The 26,360-nt window shown below is 33.7% G+C and overlaps 3 protein-coding genes across 3 annotated transcripts; 2 read left to right on the plus strand and 1 right to left on the minus strand.

Moving 5' to 3' along the window:
* Window positions 1–1,456: 1,456 nt before the first annotated feature.
* Window positions 1,457–2,286, minus strand: BDR25DRAFT_373531 (adenylate kinase 1 ATP binding protein; the record flags this gene model as incomplete). Its single annotated transcript, XM_033697291.1, has 2 exons — window positions 1,457–1,582; window positions 1,633–2,286. The coding sequence occupies 2 exons, from the start codon at window positions 2,284–2,286 to the stop codon at window positions 1,457–1,459; spliced, it is 780 nt and encodes a 259-aa protein (XP_033545236.1).
* A 1,377-nt stretch (window positions 2,287–3,663) lies between these two features.
* On the plus strand, window positions 3,664–4,040 carry BDR25DRAFT_357733 (uncharacterized protein; the record flags this gene model as incomplete). Its single annotated transcript, XM_033695844.1, has 3 exons — window positions 3,664–3,737; window positions 3,922–3,952; window positions 3,990–4,040. 3 exons carry the CDS (start codon window positions 3,664–3,666, stop codon window positions 4,038–4,040), a joined length of 156 nt encoding a protein of 51 aa, XP_033545237.1.
* A 5,708-nt stretch (window positions 4,041–9,748) lies between these two features.
* Window positions 9,749–9,979, plus strand: BDR25DRAFT_231708 (uncharacterized protein; the record flags this gene model as incomplete). The annotated part of the gene is made up of 1 exon (XM_033685388.1): window positions 9,749–9,979. A coding segment is annotated over one exon (231 nt), but the record flags the coding sequence as incomplete, so codon positions are not given.
* Window positions 9,980–26,360: the final 16,381 nt, after the last annotated feature.

Here is a 26,360-nt window from a genome sequence, read left to right on the forward strand (position 1 = left end):
ATGCATGGTGGTTTGTGCGTCCTCGGTTCTCTCCTCACGTCTGAGCTAGCTGAGATAATCATAGTAGCCCCTGAGCTCTCTTCATCTCCTTAGATCTTACAATACACTTATTCAATTCACCTAGTTTAGATCTTAATAACTTATTAACTCGCTCGCCTCTATAGCCCCGCTCAACTCCTGCAAGCACCTATTGTCGCATTTCTAGTACAGCCCTCACTGCCCCTGCCATCATAGATGTAAATAAATACTCTGTAACAGACCACTTAGACTTAAACCAATACACTTCACTTTATCAGCTTTCTACATAGCTGCATGCTTACACCACCTCTCCATTTGCAACACCTATAGCTTTATAAGGTAAAGGCTAGCGGGGATACTATCTGCTGGTCCTCATTAAAAGCAGGCTGCCTGCGGCATGGTGCCTTGTGCATCGACTGCTGTAGTTGTTGCGGATGCTCAGGCAGGTTAGGACGCTCTTACCGGATGTAGCCCAATGCGGCTACAGAACGCCTTTCTCCGTTAATTATTTAATTAAGTCAATCAAAATTCTAAGCGCCACTTAACTTTATTGCTAATTTAGTAGAGCGATGATTGACTTCATTGAATTGACAACAAGCAATTAAAACAAACAAAAGCCATCAAGTTTCTTGCTTGTTGACAAGTCTAGCAAAGGTAAGTTTGACGGGCAAAACCCATCCACGACGTGCATCGGATAGTAGCATTACGAGGTGTTAAAGCATGTTTGCTAGCAACAAGACAAGACGGATAGTTTTTAAGGTAGGAATTTGGGCTAATATATGCGCCCGTTCGCAAACAGGAGGAACAAGCAGGCTTGCATTATAGCGCTAACCAATCAATCGGTCCGCGCCAGCCGCCTACGGACACCTGAGACAAGTCCATTAGATGGCTTGTGCACAAAAGTTGAGCTACCGTCCGGGGTTAGGAGCCTGAGCTCGGCGGCGTCGCGGGAGCCAAAACCAAGTCTAGCTAGGCATTATTCCACTCCATCAAAGAATGCGTTAATCTGACAGAGCATTAATGTCTCTATGAAGGGGGTGTCACCCTGCTTGTGGGCCTTGGAGTGGTTGAAAGCATAATTCTGAACCTAGCTCTCGCTACCTCCTTGGAATTCTTGCTTACTTGGTTTGAGATGGACAAAAAGTTTCCCCTCTCTCTGGCTCAGGTGGATCTACGACAAGGTCTTAGGAGAGCGACTAAAAGAACTCTGGGAACGCATCTAACCTGTGCCTAATAGGTTTTGATCCGATTATGACGGAGCCTGATAGATCTGTCATGTGATAATGCGTATTGGACGACGCTCTTAGATGGCCGACAAACAATAGATGTAGAATACTTGATAAAAAAAATAAAAACATTAAAAATTAAATGTTCTAGAACGATTCGAATGTGGAGTTTGGGCGAGCATGAACTAGTGATACACCAGCGATTTTTCCTTTCATGCCTTTGTAAGAATATGCACTCCTGTGCTTCCTTCTACGATAACTTTCTGCCACAGTCCACTTTTATCAAGCTTCCTCGTCAACTTATCAATGTTCTCCTCTTTCGATCCATTCGTATCAACCTATATTCATCAGCCTCTTGTTCTCTCCATGTGGAATGTTCGATACGTACATTTATTAAAATGCCACGCTGATGATACACATCTTTGACTGCTATAGTCTCCGCCTCGTATTCTACGAAACGTCTTTCAAACTTCTCCTTGCTGTCATTGCTATCTCGTGCTCGGGAGATATATCTTGCCCGCGCATTTTGCTTGGTGACTTCGAGTGATAGCACAATGTCCGGTTTTGCATTTGGTCTCACCTCACTATCACTGATTGGACAAAGTGGTAGTTTGTCTTCAAACGGCCATACGCTGAAGGATTCCAGTTGCTCTAAGCATCGAGGAAATCCATCAACTAGAATGCCTTTGGGTTTTGGTTCATCTTGGTAGATAGCTTCCATAATCGCCTGACAAAGAAACGGATTCAAGTCTTCAGAGCTAAGAAACCCCTGATTATCGAGTTTGTCTTGGATTTGGGCCGCGAGCGATGTGCCGCGATTTTTGTGCATCCAACTACGTAGGTTATCGCCAACAGAGTAGTGTGTAAGGTTATGTATCTGTGCGAGATGCGCACACAGTGTCCCTTTTCCAGCGCCAGGGGCTCCTAAAATTTGGTTAGAGAAGACGGAGTAAATTGGACGATCTAAAGGAGAGGTACCAAGGACGAAGATGATCGCAAAGCAGCGAGAGCCCTTGCCTAGGGTCGGGGTGGTACTCTCCATAAGTGCTGTTAGGTCTGTACAAATTCTCGCAAAGAGGTTACTGCCGTTGTGGGCTTGCTGAGATCAAACTGTGTTTTAGTGTATGGGGAGTTGGCCTTGTACTTATAAGCAAGTATAGCGCGAGTATGCAGGTTAGGAAGGTTCTGAGACCCTCTAATGTGGCCTGTGGCAATTTGTCCAAGGCTCCCTCTTCGGGTTTAGCGCAGTCCCGCGCTTATGCATATCGTGCATCGCTCTTCGCCCCACCCCCCGATTTTTTATCTCAGCTAGCTTAGCCGGGATGATGAGAGGATTAACAAACTACCATGCATAGTGCTACTCTAAACAGAGTATAGCCTAGGGGCTAGCAGTTTCTAACCCCTGTAGCTAGCGTTTCTCTTATTAGCTGTCTAAGAGACTTTTGTAATTTTCTGTATAAATCAGCCTATTTTAAAAGCAGAATAATAAAATTAGATTAACAATATCTCTACTACTGTATATCTAAATAGGCTTAGAATGTAACACAATATAAAGATAAAGTGTAGAAATAAAATAGTATATTTTTACTACATTCTAACTATTATTAGTAGAGAAAAGTCTAAACGCGCGTAGAATTTTAACCTATTTATACTCTAATTTTAGATAAACAGTATCGCTCTCCTAACTAGAACTTAACAACTAGTAGACTAAATCCCTTAGAATTTTACAAGCTCTCTAACAAAGCTAGTCTAAGACAGTTTCTAGATTCTTAGAGTTCTTAGACAACATCTAGTTAAGCTGCAGACATGAGGGCGATCGCAATGTCCCTAGCCTACCGTCTACTAGACTACAGCTTAACAACTAGTAGACTAAATCTTCTAGAATTTTGCAGGCTCTCTAACAGAGCCTGTATTAGATGCGTCTTAAATTGTAATAATAATGTGTTATGTGGTTATAAAGTCGCGTTAGAATATAGTTGTAGAGTTATTGTAATGTTCTGCGTAGGACTTAGTAACGCAATACGTTGCTAAATCTTGTTAGTAATAGGCGACAAAATCATGTTAGAATATAGCTAGAGACTGTCTCTATTACCTATTTAAATCTAACCTAGTTTAGATGTATAGTAATTCCTAGTTAAGTTAATGTATAGTAGAGGAGGTTTGTGATCACATATCACTTAAATAATCACACAAGTCCTGTAGACAGCTAGATAGAGAAAGCGTTTTTAAGCTCCTGATTAGCTAGCCTTATCAGCTAAGGAGCTAGTAGGGGCCCCCCTTATATTAGTTGCAGTGTTCTCAGAGGCTCCGAGCTTCTCTGTAGAGTCCTCTAAGCACCTGGGATAACTGATTTTAACACCTATAAAATGCTCACCCTCTTGTCGCTAAGTGTTACAACCACTGATTAGGCCAGAGGAACATGCGGGTCTCCAACCCCACGGAGGAAGGACGGATCGAAGCTGGTGAGGGCACGGCCCACAGAGGTCACGTCACGTGATGCTCTAAATCAGGTATAGAGTAATTGTAGAACTTAGCAGGTGATCGCGGGCTTAGCTTGCAACTACTGTGCAAGACTTGCAATTAAGGTAGTTATAAGTAAAGAGTAATTGTAATGCTTAGCAAGTGATTGCAAGCTTAGCTTACATCTACTGTGCATGTGACGGTGCTGCTTGTCAAGCTCCGCTGCTAGTCACATGATCTCGCTAAGGGTTAAGCGAGCGCGCTAGCGCCTTGGCGCCGCGCAAGCTTTTCTCTCGCGAAAACCCTTCGCCTCCTTCACTCCCTATCCTAGTTTAGCTGAAATAGAGCCGACCTACTCTACCTTGCTTCCCTAGCTCTATACAGTAGTAGAGACAGTGCTTGTCATCACAGTGCAAGACTTACAACTACTCTAAGGTATATAGTCTTAACCTTCTATCTCTAGTAGAGGGTTGTAGTTATTCTTTAACACTAGACATAGTCTTAGGTATAGTAATATATTTAATATCCTTTCTAATTAGAAGTGTGCAAAGACTATTCTTTATTTATAATAGTATAAATATATTAGTTATCTTACTTGTTTATTACTTTTTTTTTAACTTTATTCTTACTTTACTTCTTCTTATTAATACCTCTATCTTACTTTTGCTCTATAAGGATTACATAAAGGACTGTACACCCTCTAAGCACTGTTATAGGTTAAGGTATAAGAAAAACATACCTTCTTCTAAACTCTCTCTCTCTTCTCTTCTATCTCTACTCTCTAAAGACCTGTTACTAGCAGAAGTCACCTAGTAATAGAAAAATTAAAGTAAGGTATTATAATAATAACTACTAGCCTAAGTAATAGAACAACCTAGTTCTTGCTATTTCCCCCTTAATAACATTATAAAAGAGGTAGTAAAAGAGGATCTTTCTCTAGAAACACTAACGCGTAGTAAACAAAAGTTAGTAGAATAGTAATGTAAAGCTTGTAACTAGTAGAACTATAAGAAGCAATAAATAAAAATAACATAGTAAAAAAATAACTAGATTAGTAAACTCTAGATAGCTCTTAAAGCTATTAGGTAGACTAAAAATAAAAAGAAGTATATGTAAACACATAAGCATATTTCACTCTCTTAAATTATAAAATTTATAAAAAACCTTGCAAAGCTTAGACTATTATATATAAAATGTAAAATGTATATAAGATACAATGTAAGCGTATTTTAAATAGAACAAGATTAAATTTTATAAATAAGCATCTACTTTATTAAAAAACTATTAGTGTAGTTTAAAGCGTATAGTAAAGATTAAATTTATAAAAAAAAAACTTTAAGTAAAAAAACTACTAGAATATTCTTTAGCTTTAACAACTTTAGAAAAACACTAACTAAGTGTTATAATACTTACTTACTAGCTATGTGCTAATAAGAACGTGTTTGTTTAGTACGCAGTCTGTTAAGCGTAGGATTATTTAAAGAGGTTAGAGAAAGAGGTAGTTGGATTAGAGGGTGTACTGTTCTATAATATAACTACAAAGGGCAATAGAGGTTCTTAGGTAGACTTATTACAGTTTGCTTTATTCTGTTATATAAGAGAGTAGAGGAAACAATCTTAAAAAGATAGTAATTAGAGTAAATATATAGTGTAAGATATTTAATAGTATAACGTCCTTGTAAACTATTATACTACTTAGTCTATGTAAAGATAAGACTAAACATTAATCACAACCTTTCTATAATAGTTAGGATTAAGATTATATACATAGGTTCTAACTGTAATAGCCACAGTAACTGCAAATCTACTCTGTAGGTGTTACAGTCACTGCAGGCGCTTTCCTTTGTTAGGACATTCTTATAGAATAGAGCATACTCTAGATATTAATCCTAGTTGCTGTTACGATATTTACTTACTAGTCACGTGTTTGTAGAGACGTAAGGTTAGGTACGTGGGCCGAGGAGAGATGATGACGCGGGTTGAAGATAAGCAACGTCTTTAGGGTGTACAGTCCCTTAGCGTGGCTTAATAGGGCGATAGAGGTAGTTTAGGCCTATTGTAGTTTATCCCTTAGTGCTGTATAAAGAGTAGGAAAACAATCTTGTTAAGATAATAATTAAAGTGTGTATAACTATAGTGTAAGATATATAAAAGTAATAATGTCTTTAAAAACAGTTATAGCTACTTAGTCTTATTATAAAGATAAAACTAAACTTTAATTATAACCCTTCTAATAGTAGTTAAGATTAAGACTATATACTTGTTGCAGTAACTGTTCTAACTGTAGTAACTGTAAACCTATTCTACAGTTGCTACAGTTATTACAGTTAGCTACACCTAATTAGTATAGCACAATCTAAGCGTTCTAGCTAGGCCGCGCTAAGCCTAATACTGTGTAGCTAAGAGGTATGTCTACTAATAGTAATTATACAACTCTAAGGCTGTCTAGCACTTGCTTACAGCTTATCTTAAGTTGTACCACATAGCCTTTTCTCTCTAGCAGCGTTCTTACTGCTTGTAACATTTACTATAAGTGTTAGAGGTTTTCTATATCTAGTAAGCACCTTTATATAAATTTATTTCTTATGTCTATTTTTTTTTATTTCTAACTATGCTTTTATTTTCTTAAAAGCTTTATTGCAAGTGCGCTGCTTCCTACCTTAATTCTCTTTGTTATAAGAAGATGCGTCTATATAGTCTTTACTATAAGGCTTCTATGCCTTGTGTTCTTTTATTGTTATTAAATAACTATATAGAGTGTGTATAAAAGAAGAGTTAGTGTAACGCCTTTGTTTCTAACTAGGCGTAGGTACTGCTGTGTTGTCTAGCTGCTAGTTTATACAACTTTTGTCCGAATAGTGATATTCGGGCGCCTGGTTGATAGTCACGTGGCTCGGATGCGCCCGGATCCCTGTGCACGGAGATCTGTGCGCAGAGTTTTAGACTATATCAACCCCTTTCCTTTATACAATAGAAACAATAAGAAGCAATTAACACTAGTTACCTAACCCCCCTGTGCGATGTTTACACCGTGCAAACCTCTCTGTCTTGTACGCATTTGCTAACACTAAGTGCTAGCTAGCAGAGAGTCTATTTAACACTAATTAGTAGTTTAAATACTGTAAGAGAGGAAGCTCTTCTTGTACCTTTCTGTTTAGAGGTTTATATATAAGAAGAATTCTTTTCCTTACTACTTTAACTATAAATTAGCAAGAGTAAAGACAGAGTCTAATTTACATGTAAGTAGCTATAAATCTCTATTTAGTTACCTAAGCAAGAGCAAGAAACTTGTCTATATAATACTGTTTAGAGGTATTATACAAATAGTAGTGCTTATTTAACGCTAGGAGGTCTGTTTTATCTTTTCGCACAAGGCTGTTTAGAGGCAGCGTACAACAAGAAGTAAGACAGCGCGCGACAACGCATAATCAACTACTATAGAGCAACAAGCAACGCTAGCTCTATCTATAACTAGCTAACATAACATATTAACATATAACTAATACATACCTCTTGTAGGCATCTTAGCAAAGACCCTAGCAGAGTAGACAAACATTAAAGATTAGGTAGATAAGATTAAACTATTAAACAACACACCTAAAAAGAAGCTTAATTTATACACAGCTAACTTAATTATAGAACTCCACGCGTTAAGTGTAACAGACATACATACACTTAAGAACTTTTAGAACAACTTTATAAGGTAAAAGCTTATACACTTTAGAGATCTTAGCTAACTATTTCTATAAAAACTAATTACTACTTTGTAGAACAAGAGCATTAGCTTTAAAAAGAACATAATAGAGGCTACTACACTATATAGACTTATAAAAAAAGAACACACGTTTACTGTTTTACTAGAGCATTATATAAAACTATTACTACTATTACTAGTCTTAACGCAACAGAGGATGTCTCTGTATAAATTACCTGCAGACTTAATACTTCCTCTGTAATTAGTACAACCACCTTGCAATAGCTTACTGTACAAGAGCACAACTAGGCAGCTACATGTTCCTGTAGCCACAGCTCCACATGAGATTCCCTAAAGCTTGTACCCACTGCATACAATTTAATTACTATATAATCTATACTAACTTCTACCTACACAAGATATTACAGCAAAGAACCTTGCGCCTAAGAAGGTTGTATAATTTTAGAAGGCATAGAGGAAGAAGAACAACTACATAAGGCAACTATATAATATTCTAGCTAATAAGGCTATAGTATTTATTAAGCTCTGCTAACACCTTGCTATCCCTAAGGCATTATATGCAAGCATCTTTCCTAATATTCTTAAAAGGCGCGCACACATGTTCTACCTTTACAATATTAGTCTAGGATAATTATAGAAGTTACTATACAAGCAGCTTAGCAATTACTTTAATACTAACATAAACTATAACTAGTATTAGACAGATTAGACAATAATAAGCTTTACATAAAGTAAGCAGAAAAACTTTATAAAAACTCTACATAAAGCTTTTAAAGCTATAATTAATAAACTTACTCTTACATAAAAAGCTCTTAGTCTATAATTCTAAGGTAAGATACTGCTTTACACTACTATTATATAAGTATGCTAAGGGCAACTTAAACTTAAATAAGCAATGTTCTTAATTAAGCCTACATGTAAGGCACTGTACAGTGACCTCTGTTTAGCACTTTAGGTTATAATTAATTAACAGAACAATGCATTTATAAACAAATTCTAGGACGTGTACTACACTAATAGGTAATATAGCTTACTACGTACATATAGCTATTAACAACATAGAAGAAGCTTAAGAGAATATAGAGGATTATTTAGACTACAGTCCTCTGTATAATTAAAGCAATGCTTTGTCTATTATAAAGAAAGATGTTAGTTAATAAATTATTCTTACATAGATTAATTTTATGCAAAACGCTAATATATCTCTTTATATAAAGAATTCTATAACAAGACACTAACATATAAAAAGGTAAATATGTACATTTAAAAGTTTAAAAGCAAACTAGAGTAGAAGAAAAAGAAGTTGCACAATAATAATAACCTAGATAAAAAGAAAAGTAAGAAGATTATTAACTACCTTACTAATGCTACATTTCTCTACTGCGTGACTGCAGAGGACATCTACAGCCTAGAACCTAAAGGATACGCAGAACAGTTTATCCTTAAAGATTAATACTGTACAGTATACTAAGGTGAACTATAGGATACTAGCGCAGTAAGAATCTTTACTATAGGGAAGCTATAACTTAAAGCATACCTGTAAGAATTCTTTTATATAAAAGTAGACTAAACACTAAAAAAAAAGAGTATTAGCTTTAAAAAATAAAAATTAATAAAATTAATTAGTACTATATAAATTACTAACCTAGTTAGTAACATAACGTATCACATTCTAGACACCCTAACACTGTTTCTACTGTCTCTAGCAGACGCAGACTAAATAGGTGCGTACTTTAACAACGTGCAGAATGTAATTGTACAAAGCAATAGGAATACTGTTTTAGTTATACAAAAATAAAGTTATCTATTCTTTAACATATAAAAGAAGGAATTAATATCTTTTTTTACTAAACATAAACTTTAACAACTGCATAGAAGATTTAGCTATCCTTGTACAAAATAACTTTACACAATGCTTAAAAACGCTAGACATAACGTTAATCTCTTTATACTTAAGAAGATTAAAAAGTTCTGCTACATATGTTAGCTACACAACTTAGCACTATAAAGATTTAAGTTTATAATTAAGAACAACTTACACTTTAACTATAAGATAGTAATTAATGTTGTATAAATTAGCAACTAAGACATACTACATGTAATTAACATAAATACATTATTCTAAGCAGCAACCTTCTTAAAATTAATGTCTGCACAAGATACCTAGGACGCGCTCTACAAGTGTTAGATTAACACGTACTAAGGCCTACTTAATTATATTATATATAACTCTAGTATAAACTTTGCATCTAAAGACTTCTAGAATTGCGCAAAGATTGTAGGAGCAACGTGCTAACAGATGCTAGTAGAGGCCTATTAGGCTCTAGAGAAGATTAAGCGCGCGCACGCACTACTGCAACGTGCGTACAATATCCTCTGTGCAGAATTAGATGATTGTACAAACAATAAGTTAGTGTTACAGATAGCTGTTAAAGCCCTAAATAATATAGCAGAACTAAACAGTCTTATACCTACATTACTTGTGTTTAGAATGTACCTAAGAATTAACATAGATTCTACACTATCCCCTAATATTATTACGCAAGCTAACGCTGTATAAAAGGCAATAAAGATGCTTTAAAGCAAGAGAGTAAAAGTTAATATTAATTATATAATTAATACCTAAAACAGCTTAACCTTATATAAAGTACTAAATCTCCTACTTAGTTCTAAAGTAAAGACGTAGTAAGAGAAAAAGGGATAGACAAGACTACACATAGTAAAGGGAATTAAGGCCTTAGACATTATTGTTAAGATAGAGAACAGTCTAGTAAAACTCTACTGCACGCAAGTTATGCTATATTATTATATAAAGGACAAGAATAAACCTGCACAAGAATTGCTAGATCTAGATAAACTAGCCCTAGTATAAAGAGATCCTCTATAGGCATAAAAGAGAGGTTACCTACGCAAGTAACTAACCCTAGTTAATAGACTACACAAAACAGCCTCTTAAGCAGCATTAGATTTATTATATAAACTAGAACTAGAACTATAGCTAGCTAAGAAAGGCTAAAAAAGACTGTGTAAGAATCTATAAGCTATAACATTTCTAACTTAAAAAAAAAAGGAAGACTACACGCTAGCAATTAAGCTCTGTGTAGACAGTGTAATTACAACACCTAGAAGACTATTTAAAGAATTAGACTATACAGAAATAGAAAGTCTAATTATAAGTAGCACATTTAAGGTACTTTTATATAATTTATTAATTTATAAAGGACAGATCTTTAACCTTTAACTTATATATAAAGTTAAAGGGAAATTAACAAAACTATATAAAAAGTTACAACTTATGTTTACAGAACATTTAAATAAAAAGAAGAAAAAGATTCTTACACAGTCTTCTATAATTTAGAAAATAAGTTAGAGGTTAATCCTAGCTATTAGCCTATTACTAATAGCTTTATATAACATGCACTGTAAACTACGCAATATTACCTAAGTATATGTATAATTAATAGACAAGCTTATTTACACTCTTTTTACATAACTACTAAGAGAACTTTGTAAAAGCTTCCCTCTACACACAATATTTAGAGTTGTACAACTACTATACAGCGCAGTAGAGTTAGGCTTGTATTAGTTTAAGACATACTATAACTATTATAAGAATAAACTTTTTATAAAAACCTTATTATACAATCTGTGCTTATTAATTATATATAAAGGCCTAATAGTGTTTAGTATTATAGGACTGTAGACAGATAATACCCTTAGTATTATTACAGCTAATTTTGCACAAAGAGAGAAAGAAAAATTACTTAAGGCTAACTTCTAAGTAAAGCCTAAGACTATACTATTGCATAATTAAGCTATTAAATTTAATAAAGAAAAGATCTACTTTATATAAAACAATATTATTCTTATATAAAAAGGTTAAGCTAGGAATCTACACACAATAGAGTCTAAGGTAGAGGATGCCGCGCAGAAGTACGTCGAACAGCGCGCGCAAGGTGCCTATATCGCATCAGTATGTCAACCTAAGGCAGCATTTAACCTGTCTACTGCCGCTTAAGTTATGTTGCTATTGTACAACAATATTAAGGCATTAAACATATAAATCTAATAGCAAATTAATAACTAGAATAAAGGATTATTGTATGTACTACTTAATCTCTTTTATATAAAGTTGTTTATCTTTACTAACAAATTATTTATAAATAATAAGGACTTAAGTTTACAGCTTAGCTTTCTTATTATTTTTAAAACAGAGCAGCGCACTAGAAACTTATACAACTTTAAAATTACAGGTAATATTATACACTAGAACTCCTCTAAGTGTAAATAGGTTACCTGCTCTATACTAGCTAGTAAATTATATAAAATAGTAGGAGGATTTAACTGCGTGATCGCACTAAGCACAACAATTAACTAGATTACACATATGCTTAGAATACCTCCTGTACCTATTGTACTATGCACAGATTTAAGATCTTTATATAAATGTCTTATAAAGCTTAAGACAACAAATAAAAAGAGACTTATAATTAATATTATGTTAATTTAAGAATTGTACAAGAAGAGGGAGATTACAGAGATTAGGTAGATTAATAGAAGAGACAACCCTACAGATGCCTGTACAAAGAAGGCGCTAAACTCTGCTCTTAAGGAACTAATTTTATACAACTAACTAACTATTAGAGTTAAAGCGTTAGTTAATAGACTTAAGCCTGTATAAGATAGGCAAAAAGGGCCCCACAGCAACCTGTCTACTGTATGTGTAAATAAGGCAAGTTCTGTATAAAGGAAAAACAAAAAGTTGCTAATGTCTAAATAGTAATATTTAGGCGCCTAGTTAATAGTCACGTAGCTTAGATGCGCCCAGATCCCTGTGCACAGAGATCCGTGCGCAGAGTTTTAGACTATATTAACCCCTTTCCTTTGTACAATAGAAACAACAAGAAGCAATTAACACTAGTTACCCAACCCCCCTGTGCGATGTTTACACCGTGCAAACCTCTCCGTCTTGTACGCATTTGCTGACACCAAGTGCTAGCTAGCAGAGAGTCCATTCAACAACTTTAATATTTATTTTAGTATACGTCTTACACCATCTCCTTCTTACTTTATACAGTAGGAGGGCTTGATGTAAAATATAAAGAATTAATCTGCTATCTCTAAAGATAGGTAATAAAACAAAGTACCTTGTAGAGCGTAGGTACTCTGTTATAACTCTTGTTAATTTGCAGTTAATGAAATTAACTAATAATTATTATTAAATAGGTTCTTTTAGCTAGCTGCTTATGGTATAAGCACTTAAGTAGCAAGAGTAAGAGCAGTGTACAGTGTGCATAGCGTACAGAATAGGTAGGGTGGGCAACAGATTTCTAGTCATTGCTTGTCTTTCTTTCCATGTACAGAAGACGCGAGGGATATTTCAGGAGGCGCACGCGGCGCACGAGCATCATGTGGTGCAATGACGTTATCCTATGCGCTGTGTCGCTCCTGCGTATAGACATTAGTAATACTTAATAAAGAATACTAGTAAAAAGATAGTTTTATAGTAGTATATTTATGCTATAAGATAAAGTTAAAAAACTAAGTAAAATAGATTAAAAGTAAAAGTAGAATTATATTATAAATTAAGTAAGTTATTGCTAAAATATAAAATAGTATTAATACTTAACCAGTCTAAACAGAAGTATTTAGATACGCTGTTAGGCGTCACGTGACATATTCTTGTGTCACGGTCGCACGCACAAACGGATAAATATTCCTTTCCTTTGCATAGACTTAGAACATTAGAACAAGAACAATCAACACTTGTTACCTGCTACCCCCCGCGCGATGTGTACACCGTGCAAACCTCTTTGCTTTGCCTAGCTAGCATAGAGCCTAGTTAACATAACTATTAATTTATTAGTAGTGTTATGCAAATGAATCTACTAAATACTTTATATAGTAAAAAAATACTAGATTAGGTATGAAACTAGATATTAGCCTTTTAAATTATAATATTATAATAGCAATAGTAGTAGTAATAGTAGTATATTAATTAGTTTTTTTCTAGAGGCATTCCTCCTCTAGAACCCTCTCTATACATAGGCAGAGTTTAGAATAGTAAGAGTAAGAGGTATATAATAATAGTATATAAAATTGGTTTTTTTCTAAAGGCGTTGCGCTTCTAGAACTGTCTCTATATATAGGCAGAGTTTAAAATAACAAGAGGTATATAATAGTAGTAGATATAGTAATAACGTACTTTATAGGCGAGTTGCTCACACACCTGAGTCGCTTACTTTTGCCAAGACTCTACCCTAACAAACTCTATTATAGCCTATAACAACCTGCTCTAGCACTATATAGTACAGTACAGCCTAGAATATTATTTAGATACTACTTCTACTTCTTGCTTATATGTTTATGTGTTATGCCTAGTCTAATTGCACTATCTGCAGCGCCTTTAGGATAGGTTACCTACTTTAGCTTACATCTGCTTCTTTGCCTTCTTTCTATTACTGCGCGCTTTAAACTCTTTTAGAGCTATTAAGTGTAGGCTTTTTTAAATTATTAAGGTCTTTTTTACCTTAATTTACTTTTTTTATGTAATTTATGTTACATAGTAGCCTTATTAGCTACTTAAAGCTTAGTAATTGTCTATTATGCTAACACTAGCTTATGTGTAATTATTACTGCCCTCTTTAAAACTTTTTTAAACGCTTTAACTATAAAAGTTAGTAAACTATTTATATGCTTTTAAATTTTTATTTTTATAAGCATTAATTATAACTTAAGTTCTAGAGTATTACTTAGGGTTTACAACTACTAAGGCTTATTATATATAAGTAGTAGTAGTAATAGAGTGCATAACTTTACATTAAGGCCTATTATAACTTATTATAGGTTAAAAAGAACTAATTTAGCGCTTTAAAACTTTTCTTAGATATTACTAGAAGTAATTATAGCATTATAAGCTACTTTAAAGTATAGTAAAAACTTTATTTTTATAATATAAGTAATTTAGTTGCACATAAGGTTTTTAGCTTAGTGCTTATACACCTTTTTTAAAAAAGTAAAACAACCTACATTAAGTAGCTATAAAAAGTGTAATAAGTAAAAAAGTATATAAATAGTAATAATTTTATTATCTTTATAGTATTACTAAAATAAAGTAAGTTATAGCTTTTATAGCTATTAATAACTAGTAGATAGTAGCTGCTAATAGTACACTTTTTTATATACATGTTAAAGTGCTTTAACTAGTCTAGACTAAGCTAATTAGTAGTCTAGCTGCGCTTAGAGATTGCAATAACTTAATTTTAAAGTAGATTTTTTTTATACTAGTTTAAAAAGTAGTTGCTACTCTAAAAGATAATAAAAAGCAAAATAGCCTACCCTTTAGTATTAATGCCCTAGATAGCTGTTGTCTACTTCTAGTTACCTAGCTAGACTACTTTTAGCTGTCCTTGTCTCTCTAAACTTATAATAACTACTCTAGTAGATATCTAGCTTATTATAAACTTTATTTTATTAAAGTTGTACATGTTATTATCTTAGATGCTATACTTAGCTTTAATATTCTTTATAAGGTTAAACTAGCCTTAAATTACTATAGAATCTTTATAAAAAGCTTTTTTATAGTTATACTTATACTTAAACTTTACTTTAAGCTCTAAGTAACACTTAATAAACATATTAGGCTAGTTTATACTAATATAGCCTATATTACGCTTAGCGTGTAAAGAATTAGCTATATTAGCTACAGCTGCTAGCTAGGGGGGAAATCCTTGCGTATCTAGCTTAAGTATGTGCTAAATAATTACCTGCTTCTTGTTATTATCTAGCTTTTATAAGTTAGCTATATAATTAGCTTAAAAAGGTTGTCTAGCGCATTAGTTGCTTATTGTCTTTTAAGGGACCCTGTAGATAGCTGCAGCGCGTTGCTTAGAAGGTGTTGTGTCTTATTTAAAAGCCTAGAGCATAAGCTGCATTTAATGTTCCTTTAACACGTCTAAGTAGTGTTGTTAGGAATGCATTAGTGTAGGAAAAGTAGTGTAGTAGGGTCTTAGCAAAAGTAAGCAACTCAGGTGTGTAAGCAACTTGCCTATGAAGTACGTTATATAAAGTAGTATATAAAGTAGTATATAGAGTAGTATATAAAGTAGTATATAAAGTAGTATATAAAGTAGTATATAAAGTAACTTTTGTTCTAGAGGCATTACCCCTCTAGAACCCTCCCTATACGTAGCGATACTTGCAACACAACTAATGTCTACTAGAGATTGCTGTCTGTTGCTGTAATATACTGCAGTTTGCTGTAGTTTGCTGTAGTCTACTGCAATTTGCTATAGCTTGCCGCTATTTGCTGTTGTTTGCTGCAATTTGCTGCAATTTACTTTATTCCTTTCATAACGCTGCTAGGTAATCTCTTCTTAATACCTCTAGGCATCAGCCTATTATATTTAAACAGCAGCTGAAGAAGCGAAACTAGCGGTTGCGCAAGCAAAACAGTTAAGGGATATATAACAGCAGCAAGAAGAATCTTATCCTAGAGGCTATCATCTATAGAAGTAGGTGAATAGTTGCAGGCGGTGTAGAAGGCTGTAGTGGGTCATGATAGAGTCTTTGCAGCGATAGAGAGGCGGAGGCAGCCAAACAGCAAGATGTTCCTTAGCTGCTAAGTAAGGCAGCCCCAGAGCTCCCAAACAGCCCGAGAAATCCCTGCCAACACAACAAGCTACACAGCTGCAGCTCCACAACTAGGGCTTTAATTTAGGCTGCACGTAATTCGAAGCTGCAGCATACTATACACAGCGTAGTGTACTTTTTAGAAAGTTAATTAAGAAACTGCTTGTTAAGATATTACATGTACTACATTAACCTTTGCGGCGATAGAGAGGCAGAGGCAGAGGCAGCGCCAGAGCTCACCAGCACCCCAAGAGATTCCTGTTGTCAGATTGAAGCACTGTTTCTAGGCTTCCTGAGATGAATGATGGGTTTGGATATGATGTATGAGATGATTGATTGATTGTATTAGTTTATCGATCCTTTTTCTACTCTACTCGTGTTGCTCGGCTTTTGTTTTTCCGATCCGAGTCCCTCGCGCACTAGCCCTATGCGCGACCAGCTTGCAACATGCTGCAATTTGCTGCAAAATGCTGCAAAATGCTGTAACATGCTGCAATTTGCTGCAATTTGCTGCAACATGCTGCAAAACGAGCAGATTAGCCTTCCTTTCCAGGAAGAAGGGGGCTAGTCCTAATTAGGAATGATTACGTAACAGCTCGCTTACGCGCACGGCCGCCACAATAAACAATCTAACCAACCCAGCTTCACATCTCCTCCTGCCACGCCCACCAACCCACCCAACCAGGGCAGTGCGACCTTACTAGCCAATCCTAAACTGCTAAGGACGCTACAGGTACACATCTTACCCTATCTGCACGTTTTAGGTTAAAATCTAATTAGAACAGCCTCTAACACCCTCTGCTCACTTCTGACGCGGCGGATCGCGTCTAATAACGCCATGACAACGCCAGATAACAACCAGTCGCGACCTAATAATAAGCCTCCATCGCCAAAGATTAATACTAAGGTCATTATTAATTTCTAAGGTAAAGGCCTGACTGGAAGCTAGGACCTCTTGGCTAAAGAGGCTAGTGCTAATAGTAATAGTAAGTTTTACCTTACACATGTTATAATCTAGGGCTAATTAGGAAAAATAGAGGCGCTAGACAACAACAAACTTACTCTATTAAATAATATGTTGTTAGGACCTACCTCTTTGCCTTTTGTGCCTAATACGTCCTAACTAGAAGACACGCAGTCTCGCCCGAGTCCAATGGCATCGCAGGCAGGACCAAACCAGACAGTGCCCGCCCGCGCCTTTGGCCAGACTGGACTAGACAGCTTGTAGGGCGGCTAAGATTAGAGCTAGCAACAGTATAGTAGAAGCGTAAGTAAATCTAGATTAATCTAGATTAATACAACTTAGGAAGAAATTAGACTAATAATATCTTTTTACAGCCTACCCCTGCTTATATCTAACCTGTATTTAGCTATAGAGAACATTAGCAGCAATTTGCCTGTTAGCTAAGTTGTGGACTATATCCGCCACTGCAAGGTCTATATCCGCAGGCCCAGGGTTAATATCCGCAGGCTTAGGGTCTGTACCAGAACACCTAGTGGCCTTAACATAAAGCACCTCTGTTTGCTTTAGGCAGACTGTACCCTTTCTAGCAGCAGTTCATGCCACTATATTCCTAGTATAGACATTACAGATATGGCATGGGTTAGGCCTTACCTGCTCTAACCCTAATTGTTTTGCCCTATTAGATAGATCTAGCTAAAGCTAGGTTAAAGCTAACTAAAGGCAAAAAAAAAGGAAAAATTATACCTTAGCCTAAACCTTTAAGCAGTAAATTTAAGTAGTCTAACTCTTCTATAGAGGACACTAATTTATATAAAATTATTAATCTAAAGCTGCTATATAAAGGGGTCTAGACTGCTATAAAGATAATAGGACTCTCTAAGCGCCTAATAGACCCTAAGTTTATAAAGGATCTAAACATAAAAGTTACAACAGCCTATTTAAGGTTAGTTAAGATGCAAATAAATTAGATTGTTATAGTGCGTACACAGGTTAATTCTCTTTAGAACAGCTTTAACCTAGTTCTAATTAAAGTCACACGCCCTAAAGCAGCTAAGGCACTAGTAGCCTTTATAGTAGGTTAGATCTTACAGGATCTCTGCTAGAAATGCCTAAAGAAAAACAGCAAGTTTGTCTACTATATATATGTCCCTAACTATTTTAGCTATAGTTGTGCAAATTGTTACTATAGTGCAAAAGGCAAAAGTTATAATTTTTAAAGTAAGTTATTCTCTTTCTAAATAGAATATACTTAGATACTAATATATATTAGTAGATTAAACTAAATTTATTAAATAAAACAAAGTTTATTAGCTAAAGAAGAAGAAAGTAATGCCTAAAGATATTACTACCTCCCTAAAGAGCATCCTTACTCTGTAGAAGAGTCTGGCTGTGCCAACATCCACTCTAACACTAAAAGGGCCTAGATTAGCTTTAACTAAAGTAGATCTAAGCCCTTAAAAAGCTACTTTAGTTCTAATTTATAACAAACTTACTGTTTCTTATAATCTAGTTATAGCCTTTATAATTAACTTATTTAGTTACTAAGTTTTAAGGACTAGGGCCTAGCCTATACAGTAAAATATGTACACAGCCCTACTAATTATAATTAAGTTATTCTAAGAAGTAATCTTTATAGACAATAAATTACTGCAGTCCTAGTTTAGTTAGGTCTAGAACTAAATTAAAGATATAATAGAACTTACAATAGATAAGTGCATAAAACTTAGCAAAGTAATGCAGTCTCTATTATCCTAGTTTAACATAGTAGTAGACATTAGCATAGCTTTTAATGCTAAAGAGGGCCTAGCTAATAGTAATAAGGAAGAGGCAAAAGGGCCTATAGACAACACTAACATAGCTAAGGGTTAATCTAAAGAAGATAAGAACCTAGAAGATACTAACAACAAAGAGTTTATAGCTGCTAATAACATAGAAGTTTTTACTAACACTTCTTTAAGTTCTAACTTTTTATTTATTAAAAAAGTTAAGACCTAATTAGCTATAAAATAATCCTATAATAAACACTTAATTTAGTTAGAGTTAGGTAATATTAGGAAAAAAAAAGTTAAGACTATAGTAAATAATCTAGGCTGCACTAATATAACTGTCCCTATAAAAGGCACGCTAAAGAAAAGGAAATTCTTTAAAAAGCGTAAGTATAGGCTTAATAATTATTAGTATCTTTTCTAGACTAATTAAAGTAGACCTTAAAAGCATTAAGTAGAGTTAGCAGGGTTGCTTTTAGTTTGCTAGGTTTAAATAGTTAGTTTATTTTCTAGATAGATGTGAGTTAGTGTGGCAGCAGTTTGCTCTAGCACTACACTTACTAATGCTTTCTCTACTAGAGTTAACAGATTAACCTTATAATAATATACCTACTGCATAAAGGACAGCGTTTATAATCTTATAATAGGTAGCTAATATAATTAGATTATAGGCTGCACATAACTATTCTTGTAATAGATATAAAGTAAATTAGTAGCTATACATTATTAAGACCTTTAAAGAAATAATGCTAAAGCTTAAGACCTTAAACACCTACAAACTTTCTTAACTTTTTAGAGTAAGTAGTATCTTTATTAATCTAATTAGTAAAATGTTTTTTTTACTTTTAATATTAATTATCTGTCTTCCTTTTCTAACTAGACTAGTGCTAATAAGCCTAATTTATGCGCCTAATTACCTAATAACAGATCTACACTAATTAGAGATCCTGTAACATGCTACTATTATAGTAGCTTATAAGAGAAAGAGGAGCAGGACTAGATATTAACTCTGTTAAAGGTAAAAAAGTATTTTTATACTTTAGCTTATAATTTTCTAGTAATAACTAAAGATATTATGCTAATAAATAATACATAGAGCATTTAAGATTATAACAAATTTAAAGTATAATTAAAAAAGATTAAAGACTAGTTAAGATAACATACTTAATAAGCATTAAGCTAAACCTAACAGGGAGAGTTCTTTAATGTGTACTATTCTTCTAACCTTGCACGCCTATGCCTTAGCTAAAGAGTATGCTAGAAATAGAAGTTAGGCTTAGAATATAAGTCTTCTAGTTTAACTACCTTAGTATTATAAAACATAAGCTTTAGAAGCTTTATGTTGTAGTTCTACATATAAGGCAGATAGAATTAGGTAGCATCTAGTAGATTACCTACTACCTAACTATAAACTAGTCTATCCTAGAGCGGCCACTCCTGGACAACAGTAGAGGGGAACCACATCTAGGACTAAAGCTGCCCTAGATAGGGCAGGTAGAGGCTGCAGTAACAGCCCTACTAACACTAATTTATTGCACCTCTATTATTAACAAAAGGCTAGTCTAGGTTATAGTTAAAGTTAAAAGAGGGAATATTATACTTAGGTAGAATAGCAGAAGAATAATAAAGGTTCTAGTCCTATAAGAAAATTAGCTTATATAATAAAGTAGCATAAAAGTAGCTTATGTTAAGGTAGGTGTAGCTAATACTTCTCTTCTCTTGTCTAGTTAGACTATAATTAATGTAGGTAAGGTAAGTAGTTGTAATGTAATGCTAATTAAGCATCTTTTAAATAAACATTTACTACTTAATACTTAGCATAACAGCTACAGGCCTAATAGGCTCTTTATATATAGAAAGGTTAGAAGGCAAAATAGCCCTAGCAGATGTGTACATAAAGAGTAACATAGTAAGCAGATAAAAAGCAAAATAACAGGAAGTATAATATAGTAAGTAAAAAGTAAGGAGAAAGTATTATAGTAGATTAAAGGGAATTAAACCTAATTTAAAAGGGCTAAGGCTAGATCTATTATTACATAAAGCTAAAACTAGATTTCTAGGGGCACTGCCTAAAATAAGATAGCGCAGGACTAATATAATTATAATAAAAGCAGATGTTACTAATAGGGCAAATATAGTAGCAGGGCAGAAATGTACATGCACTATACAGAGCAGTCTATAAAATAACCTTAGGATACATAATATTAACTACCTTGCCTATTAAACTAGGCAGAATTAGAATAGAGATGCTAGATACAGTAGTAACACATAAAAGGGCTACATATAACTAGCTATAAGTAAAGACAGGATGTTATAAGTTAACACTAATAATCTTAAGTAACTAACTTTACAACTTGTTAATAGACATAGTAAAATAGAGTTAGACTAGAATCTAATACTAAATAATTAGAAAGGGTAAGGCATTATTATTCTTAGACACTAACTTTACGCGCGTAATTATTTAGATCTAACTATTAAACTTACTGCTAAGTATCCTACTAATAAAGAAAGGTGCTGTCTAGCTAACAGCAGTAACTATAAAACATATGCTGTTACACAATCCTTACCCTAGATCTAGATTATGTAAGAGTATAATAAAAACACTAACTTTTAGTTGTAAAGTAGATAGAGAGAGGCTAGGCAGATTAAAGCTTTAGAGTAGGTCCTTTAGTAGTTAATTAATTCTGTCTAAGAAAAATTAGTAGACTTTATTAGCAAAGTAGAATTCTGTTGCAACACCTTTAAAGCGCTTAAATAAAAAGTTATTTAGAGAATTAATAGTGTTGTTCTAGACTACTAATATACACCTTTGCTTTAATAAAGAAGCATAGACTTCTAGGTTAGTAGGTTTCTAAAGTAGATTAGGTAAATAGATGTAGAAATAGAATATAGATACAGACTAAAACTGCTAGATTCTAGGAAAAAGCGCAATAGACTTCTTATTGCGCCTAGCTAAGTCTAATATCTACTAAGCATATTCTTAGTTAGCAGGTCCCTGCCTTATTCTTATATTCTTTGTTAGCTGTAGAACAGTAAAGTATGGCTATAAATAGGAGTTCTAAAGGCAGGCTTATACAGTCTGTGACCTCCTACTGCGCGAAACAATAGGAAGGATCTAGGCAAAGTCCCCTTCTAACAGCACTAGGATACCTTTAAACAGGGAGTTGTTCTTTATAATATTCTGTAGTGTACAGTTAACTGCTTTAAAGCAGTACTAGTGCTGTATTAGGACCTTATCCTATATAATTAAATCTGTCTAACAAATAAGGTCTGCAGCAGGAGAGTCTACACGCATAAAGCAGGTAGATCTGTTTTTAATATTAATAGGTATCTTAAACTAATAATAAGCAGTGCAGCCACTAGGATAGAAGAGCGCAGCAATGCTAGATAATGCTACGCATAAAATAATCTTATGTTAGGTCTAAAGATAAGTGTAAATAGTCTTATATAAAAAGGTCTTTCTAGTTCTGCTAGGGCCCTAAATAAAGTAGTAACTAAATTATAGCATAGTAAGGATAGACTAAGTAACAGCATAAAAAACTTTTAGTTAGGCCTTATTTAGCTTATTATATGCATTAGTATAATTAAGATCCTACTCTATAGTGTTGTAATTAAGCTGCTTAGCAACTAATAAATTAATAGCCTTCTACACCTAATATCCTTATAGCATAGGTATGTTAAAATTAGAAAAGTTCTTTCTAAATAACTTAAGCATAGCCTAGTTAATTAGCTACAGGCACAGATCCTTTATAAAATTAGTAATGCTAAGGAGCAACACTATTTGTTCTAAGCAGAGGGGCAGGTTGTTAGATAGATGTTAGAAGAACTTGTCCTATAACGCTATAAAATTACTTATATTCTTAAAGACTAAAGCCTAGAGAAAGACGCAACGTAACTTAAAAGCAAGTGCTAAATGCTAAAGCTTAAGAAATATATACTGCTATAATCTGTCTTTAACTAAGAAATTAAGAGCTAAATAGGCGTCCTTAAAAGTAGGTTAGATTTAACTATTAACTATGTAGAAATGTTTAAAACTAATTGCGCCTAAGATTTATGTAAGAAGCATTCTAAGATAGAAACACTCTCTAGAGGAAGAACTGCAGAAGTAGACATAACTAATAAAGTACTAATTATGTTAAAACTAAGTCTATTTACTACTATCTTTCCCTAGATTCTAATAATACTAGGTTAGAAAGTCTTAGTAAAGAAGATCACACTTATCTATGTAAAGGGCATTATACTCTAACTATCTTATTAATAATAATTTTTTCTGTTTAACTGCAATCTCCACCTGTTTAGCACTATCCTTATTATAAAAGGTGACTATATGCTGTTCTAGTAAATGTACTGCTAATTAAATAATAAAAGGCTTCTCTTTATAAACTTTAAACTCTATTAATTACTAAACAGCCTTAGTTAGTCTAATATAGCGCATGTTTAGATACTAGGCAACCTTGTCCTTTTACTAGATACAGATAATAACCTAATTAGTGCCTTTATAGATATACTTATGTATATATTTAACTAACTTTATAGAGGCACAGACCTCTACATTAACATGTGCGTTGTACTTATATAAAAGGTATAGACTATAAGGCACTACCTAGTAATTATTAACTATAATGTTCTAACTATAACACTTTACAACTTAAGTTAAACTAAGTTAACGCTAATATATAGAATAACTGTTTCTACTAACTAGAGTCTTATTAGTGTATTCCTTTAAGAATTGCTTCTAACAGGTTGCTTAGAGAGAACGCTTTGTAGTCTGCATACAAGGCATGCTGGGATTTAAGGTTTTACATAGCCTATAAACTATAGTAGTTTTAATAATGTTACTTAGGACTCTATCTAGATCTTAAGCCTTTATAAGGAGCTTAGCTTATATAACCTAATTAATAAAGTTTAGATTAAGGAACTAATTATAGTAATTATAACATAGAAAAAGTAAAATATAAGTATAAGGCAAACTCTGCTTCTAGTACTTAATAGTATACATAATACTAGTATACTAGCTAAATATATAGTTAGTCTAGAGGTCTGCAAGGAGGGAGTTAAGACGCAGCTTAAAAACGCGCGCAACTAGATCTAGCTAATCTAATAGCTAAAAGGACGTACTAATCTCCCACTCTAACTCTAGCTATTTAGAATTAGTAGTAAAAGTAATAAATAAAGTAGGTTAACTAAGCTTTTAAATAATAGCTATAGAGTCTTAATAACACTGCGTAATAAAGCAACTACTGCTAATATAACTTAAAGGAAGAATAGTCTAAATTCTAACTAAATTAGCCTAAAAGTTGTTTTAATTTAATACATTACACACTTCTTAATATAGATTAGCACGTAACTATCCCTAATTTGCTGCAATCTACTGTAACTTTCTCTGTTTACACTAAGCTTAGCAGTTAACAACAAATTACTAGAATAATAGACTGTAATTAAAAGGCATAATAAAACTGCTACGCTAGGGAAATAGGTAAAATTAGTAATACTTAGAATTAGTTAGAGTATCCTAGGTGCAAGACATGCGTAAAGTACGCAGCTGTAAACTATAGTAAAACCTAAGGGTACCCTATAGGAACATTAAAACGTAGTGGAGAGGCTAATATACTGCATGTGTATGTTTAATCCTTTAGTATAAAGACTAACAGTGTCTTAAATTAGGGCTAAGTTAGTAGTAAAAAATAAAATCTTAGTTATAATCTTTAACTAGCTTATTATAGACTAGAGCAGTAATCTCTTTAGCAATAAGTAGGTTCTCTTAATGTTAATTAGCCCTAGCCTGCACAATTAACTGCAGTTGTAGATTAAAAGTAATCTATAATTTCTTATCTTACTTATAAGCTTACTGTAACTGCTTATATACAGTTTTGTACATCTTAATCTAAGGATTGTTGTAATCTGTCTTAACTATCTGTAGCAGCTGCGTAAGTATAGTTAGATTAAGACCACTATTAGCCTAATGCCCTATACGCGCACTGTTAGCCTAGGCAGGATTGTAAAAGTACAGCTGTGCGTAGGAGAGGACGTCCCCCTTAGCAGGCTCTAATAGGCTGTGCATATAGTACATCTCCCTTATAATCTAAAAAACCTTTACGCCTATGCTACACACACCCTAATTTGTTTGTTTATAGTTAGCTAATGTAAAAGCTAAAGCTACATTATATAATTAAAGATGCTTTTAAAAGAATCTGCTAAGTAGGTGCCTGCCCTATAAAAAATAACGCAGGAATAAAGGTAGATCTAGAAAAGTTAAAAAGTTAATATTACTTATTAGGCAACATATAAAGTACTAAGGAGAATCTGCCTAACTCTTATTAACCTACTCTTTAGGCTAGTAAAAGGCACTGCAGTTAAGACAGCTACTTATAGAATTCTGCATTAGACTAAAGTTAATAGGAGTAATATAGTCTACAGTAGTAATAATATATGCCTCTAGCAAATTGTTCTGTAAGAGACTAGCCCTTAGTTGCTTCTAATCTTTACGCACAGATAGGGATAGAGCAGGCTAATCTAGAGTGTGTTAAGAGGGTAGGAATTAGATAGGTCTTTATAAAGTTAGCTGTATATTATAATAATGTATATATATAGACAGTGTAGGAGGAGTGGAAGTTAGCATAAAGGACTTAAGAGGGGTTAATTATATATTATAATAGATCTAGACAGATAGCGTAAAAGGAGTAAAGGAGAGCGTAAAAGTCTTAGGAGGGTCTTAATATGTATAAAATAATTAATTAAGCACTAGTGTTCTACTTAATGCAGTATTACGCCTAGCATGTGCAGGTCAGCTCTAGCATAGACTTAATTAGACTGTAGTAGCACAAGCTTAAACACATTTTAAAAGTTATACATTAGAGTTAACATTAGCTAATAGCTAACGCGCCTAGATAAAACTAGATATAAGTGCTAAAGAATATAATAATTATAATAAAGCAACATACTGCACAGCTATGTCTATTACACTAGTAATAAGGAGCTCTAACTTTATTAGTAGGGAAGTTAGAAAGGGGTCTGTAGTTATTACAGACTAGGCAGAAAGTAGGCAATAAGTCTATATAGCAATAATATAAAGGGATAACACTGTATAATAGGAAAAGAAAGACAGGTTAAGAAAGAAAGGTACTAATTAAAAAAAGTTAAAGCAGATTAGAGATAGATTAACTTTAAGTAAATTAAAATCCTGCCTATTAAAATAGGGCGTAGTAAGGCCTATGCTACACTAAATAAATTTATTTCTTTAAGGTCTCTAGAAGTATAACCCTTTCTAAAATAGCGTCCTTATTAAGTTTAGGAAAGGACTTAATTAGGCTAAAAACCTCTAAGAAAAAATTCTATATAAGGAAGAATTTAAGCTATCTAAACTTATTATCCTAAGCAATAGAACACCTCTAAGCCCTTACCCCCTATGCAATAGTTTGTAGTATGTAAATATGCTCTTAATTTTAATATAATTAGTATAGCTTTATAGCTTAAAGAAAAAAAGAAACAGTTAAAAGTGTTTTACATTAGGCTAATATTATGTTAGGTGTAATCTTAAGGCCTTCACAATCCTTTGTAGAGGTTAGTGGATAACATAGAAT

The sequence above is a fragment of the Lindgomyces ingoldianus genome (genome assembly GCF_010093535.1).
Source record: "Lindgomyces ingoldianus strain ATCC 200398 unplaced genomic scaffold BDR25scaffold_25, whole genome shotgun sequence".
NCBI lineage: Eukaryota > Fungi > Ascomycota > Dothideomycetes > Pleosporales > Lindgomycetaceae > Lindgomyces > Lindgomyces ingoldianus.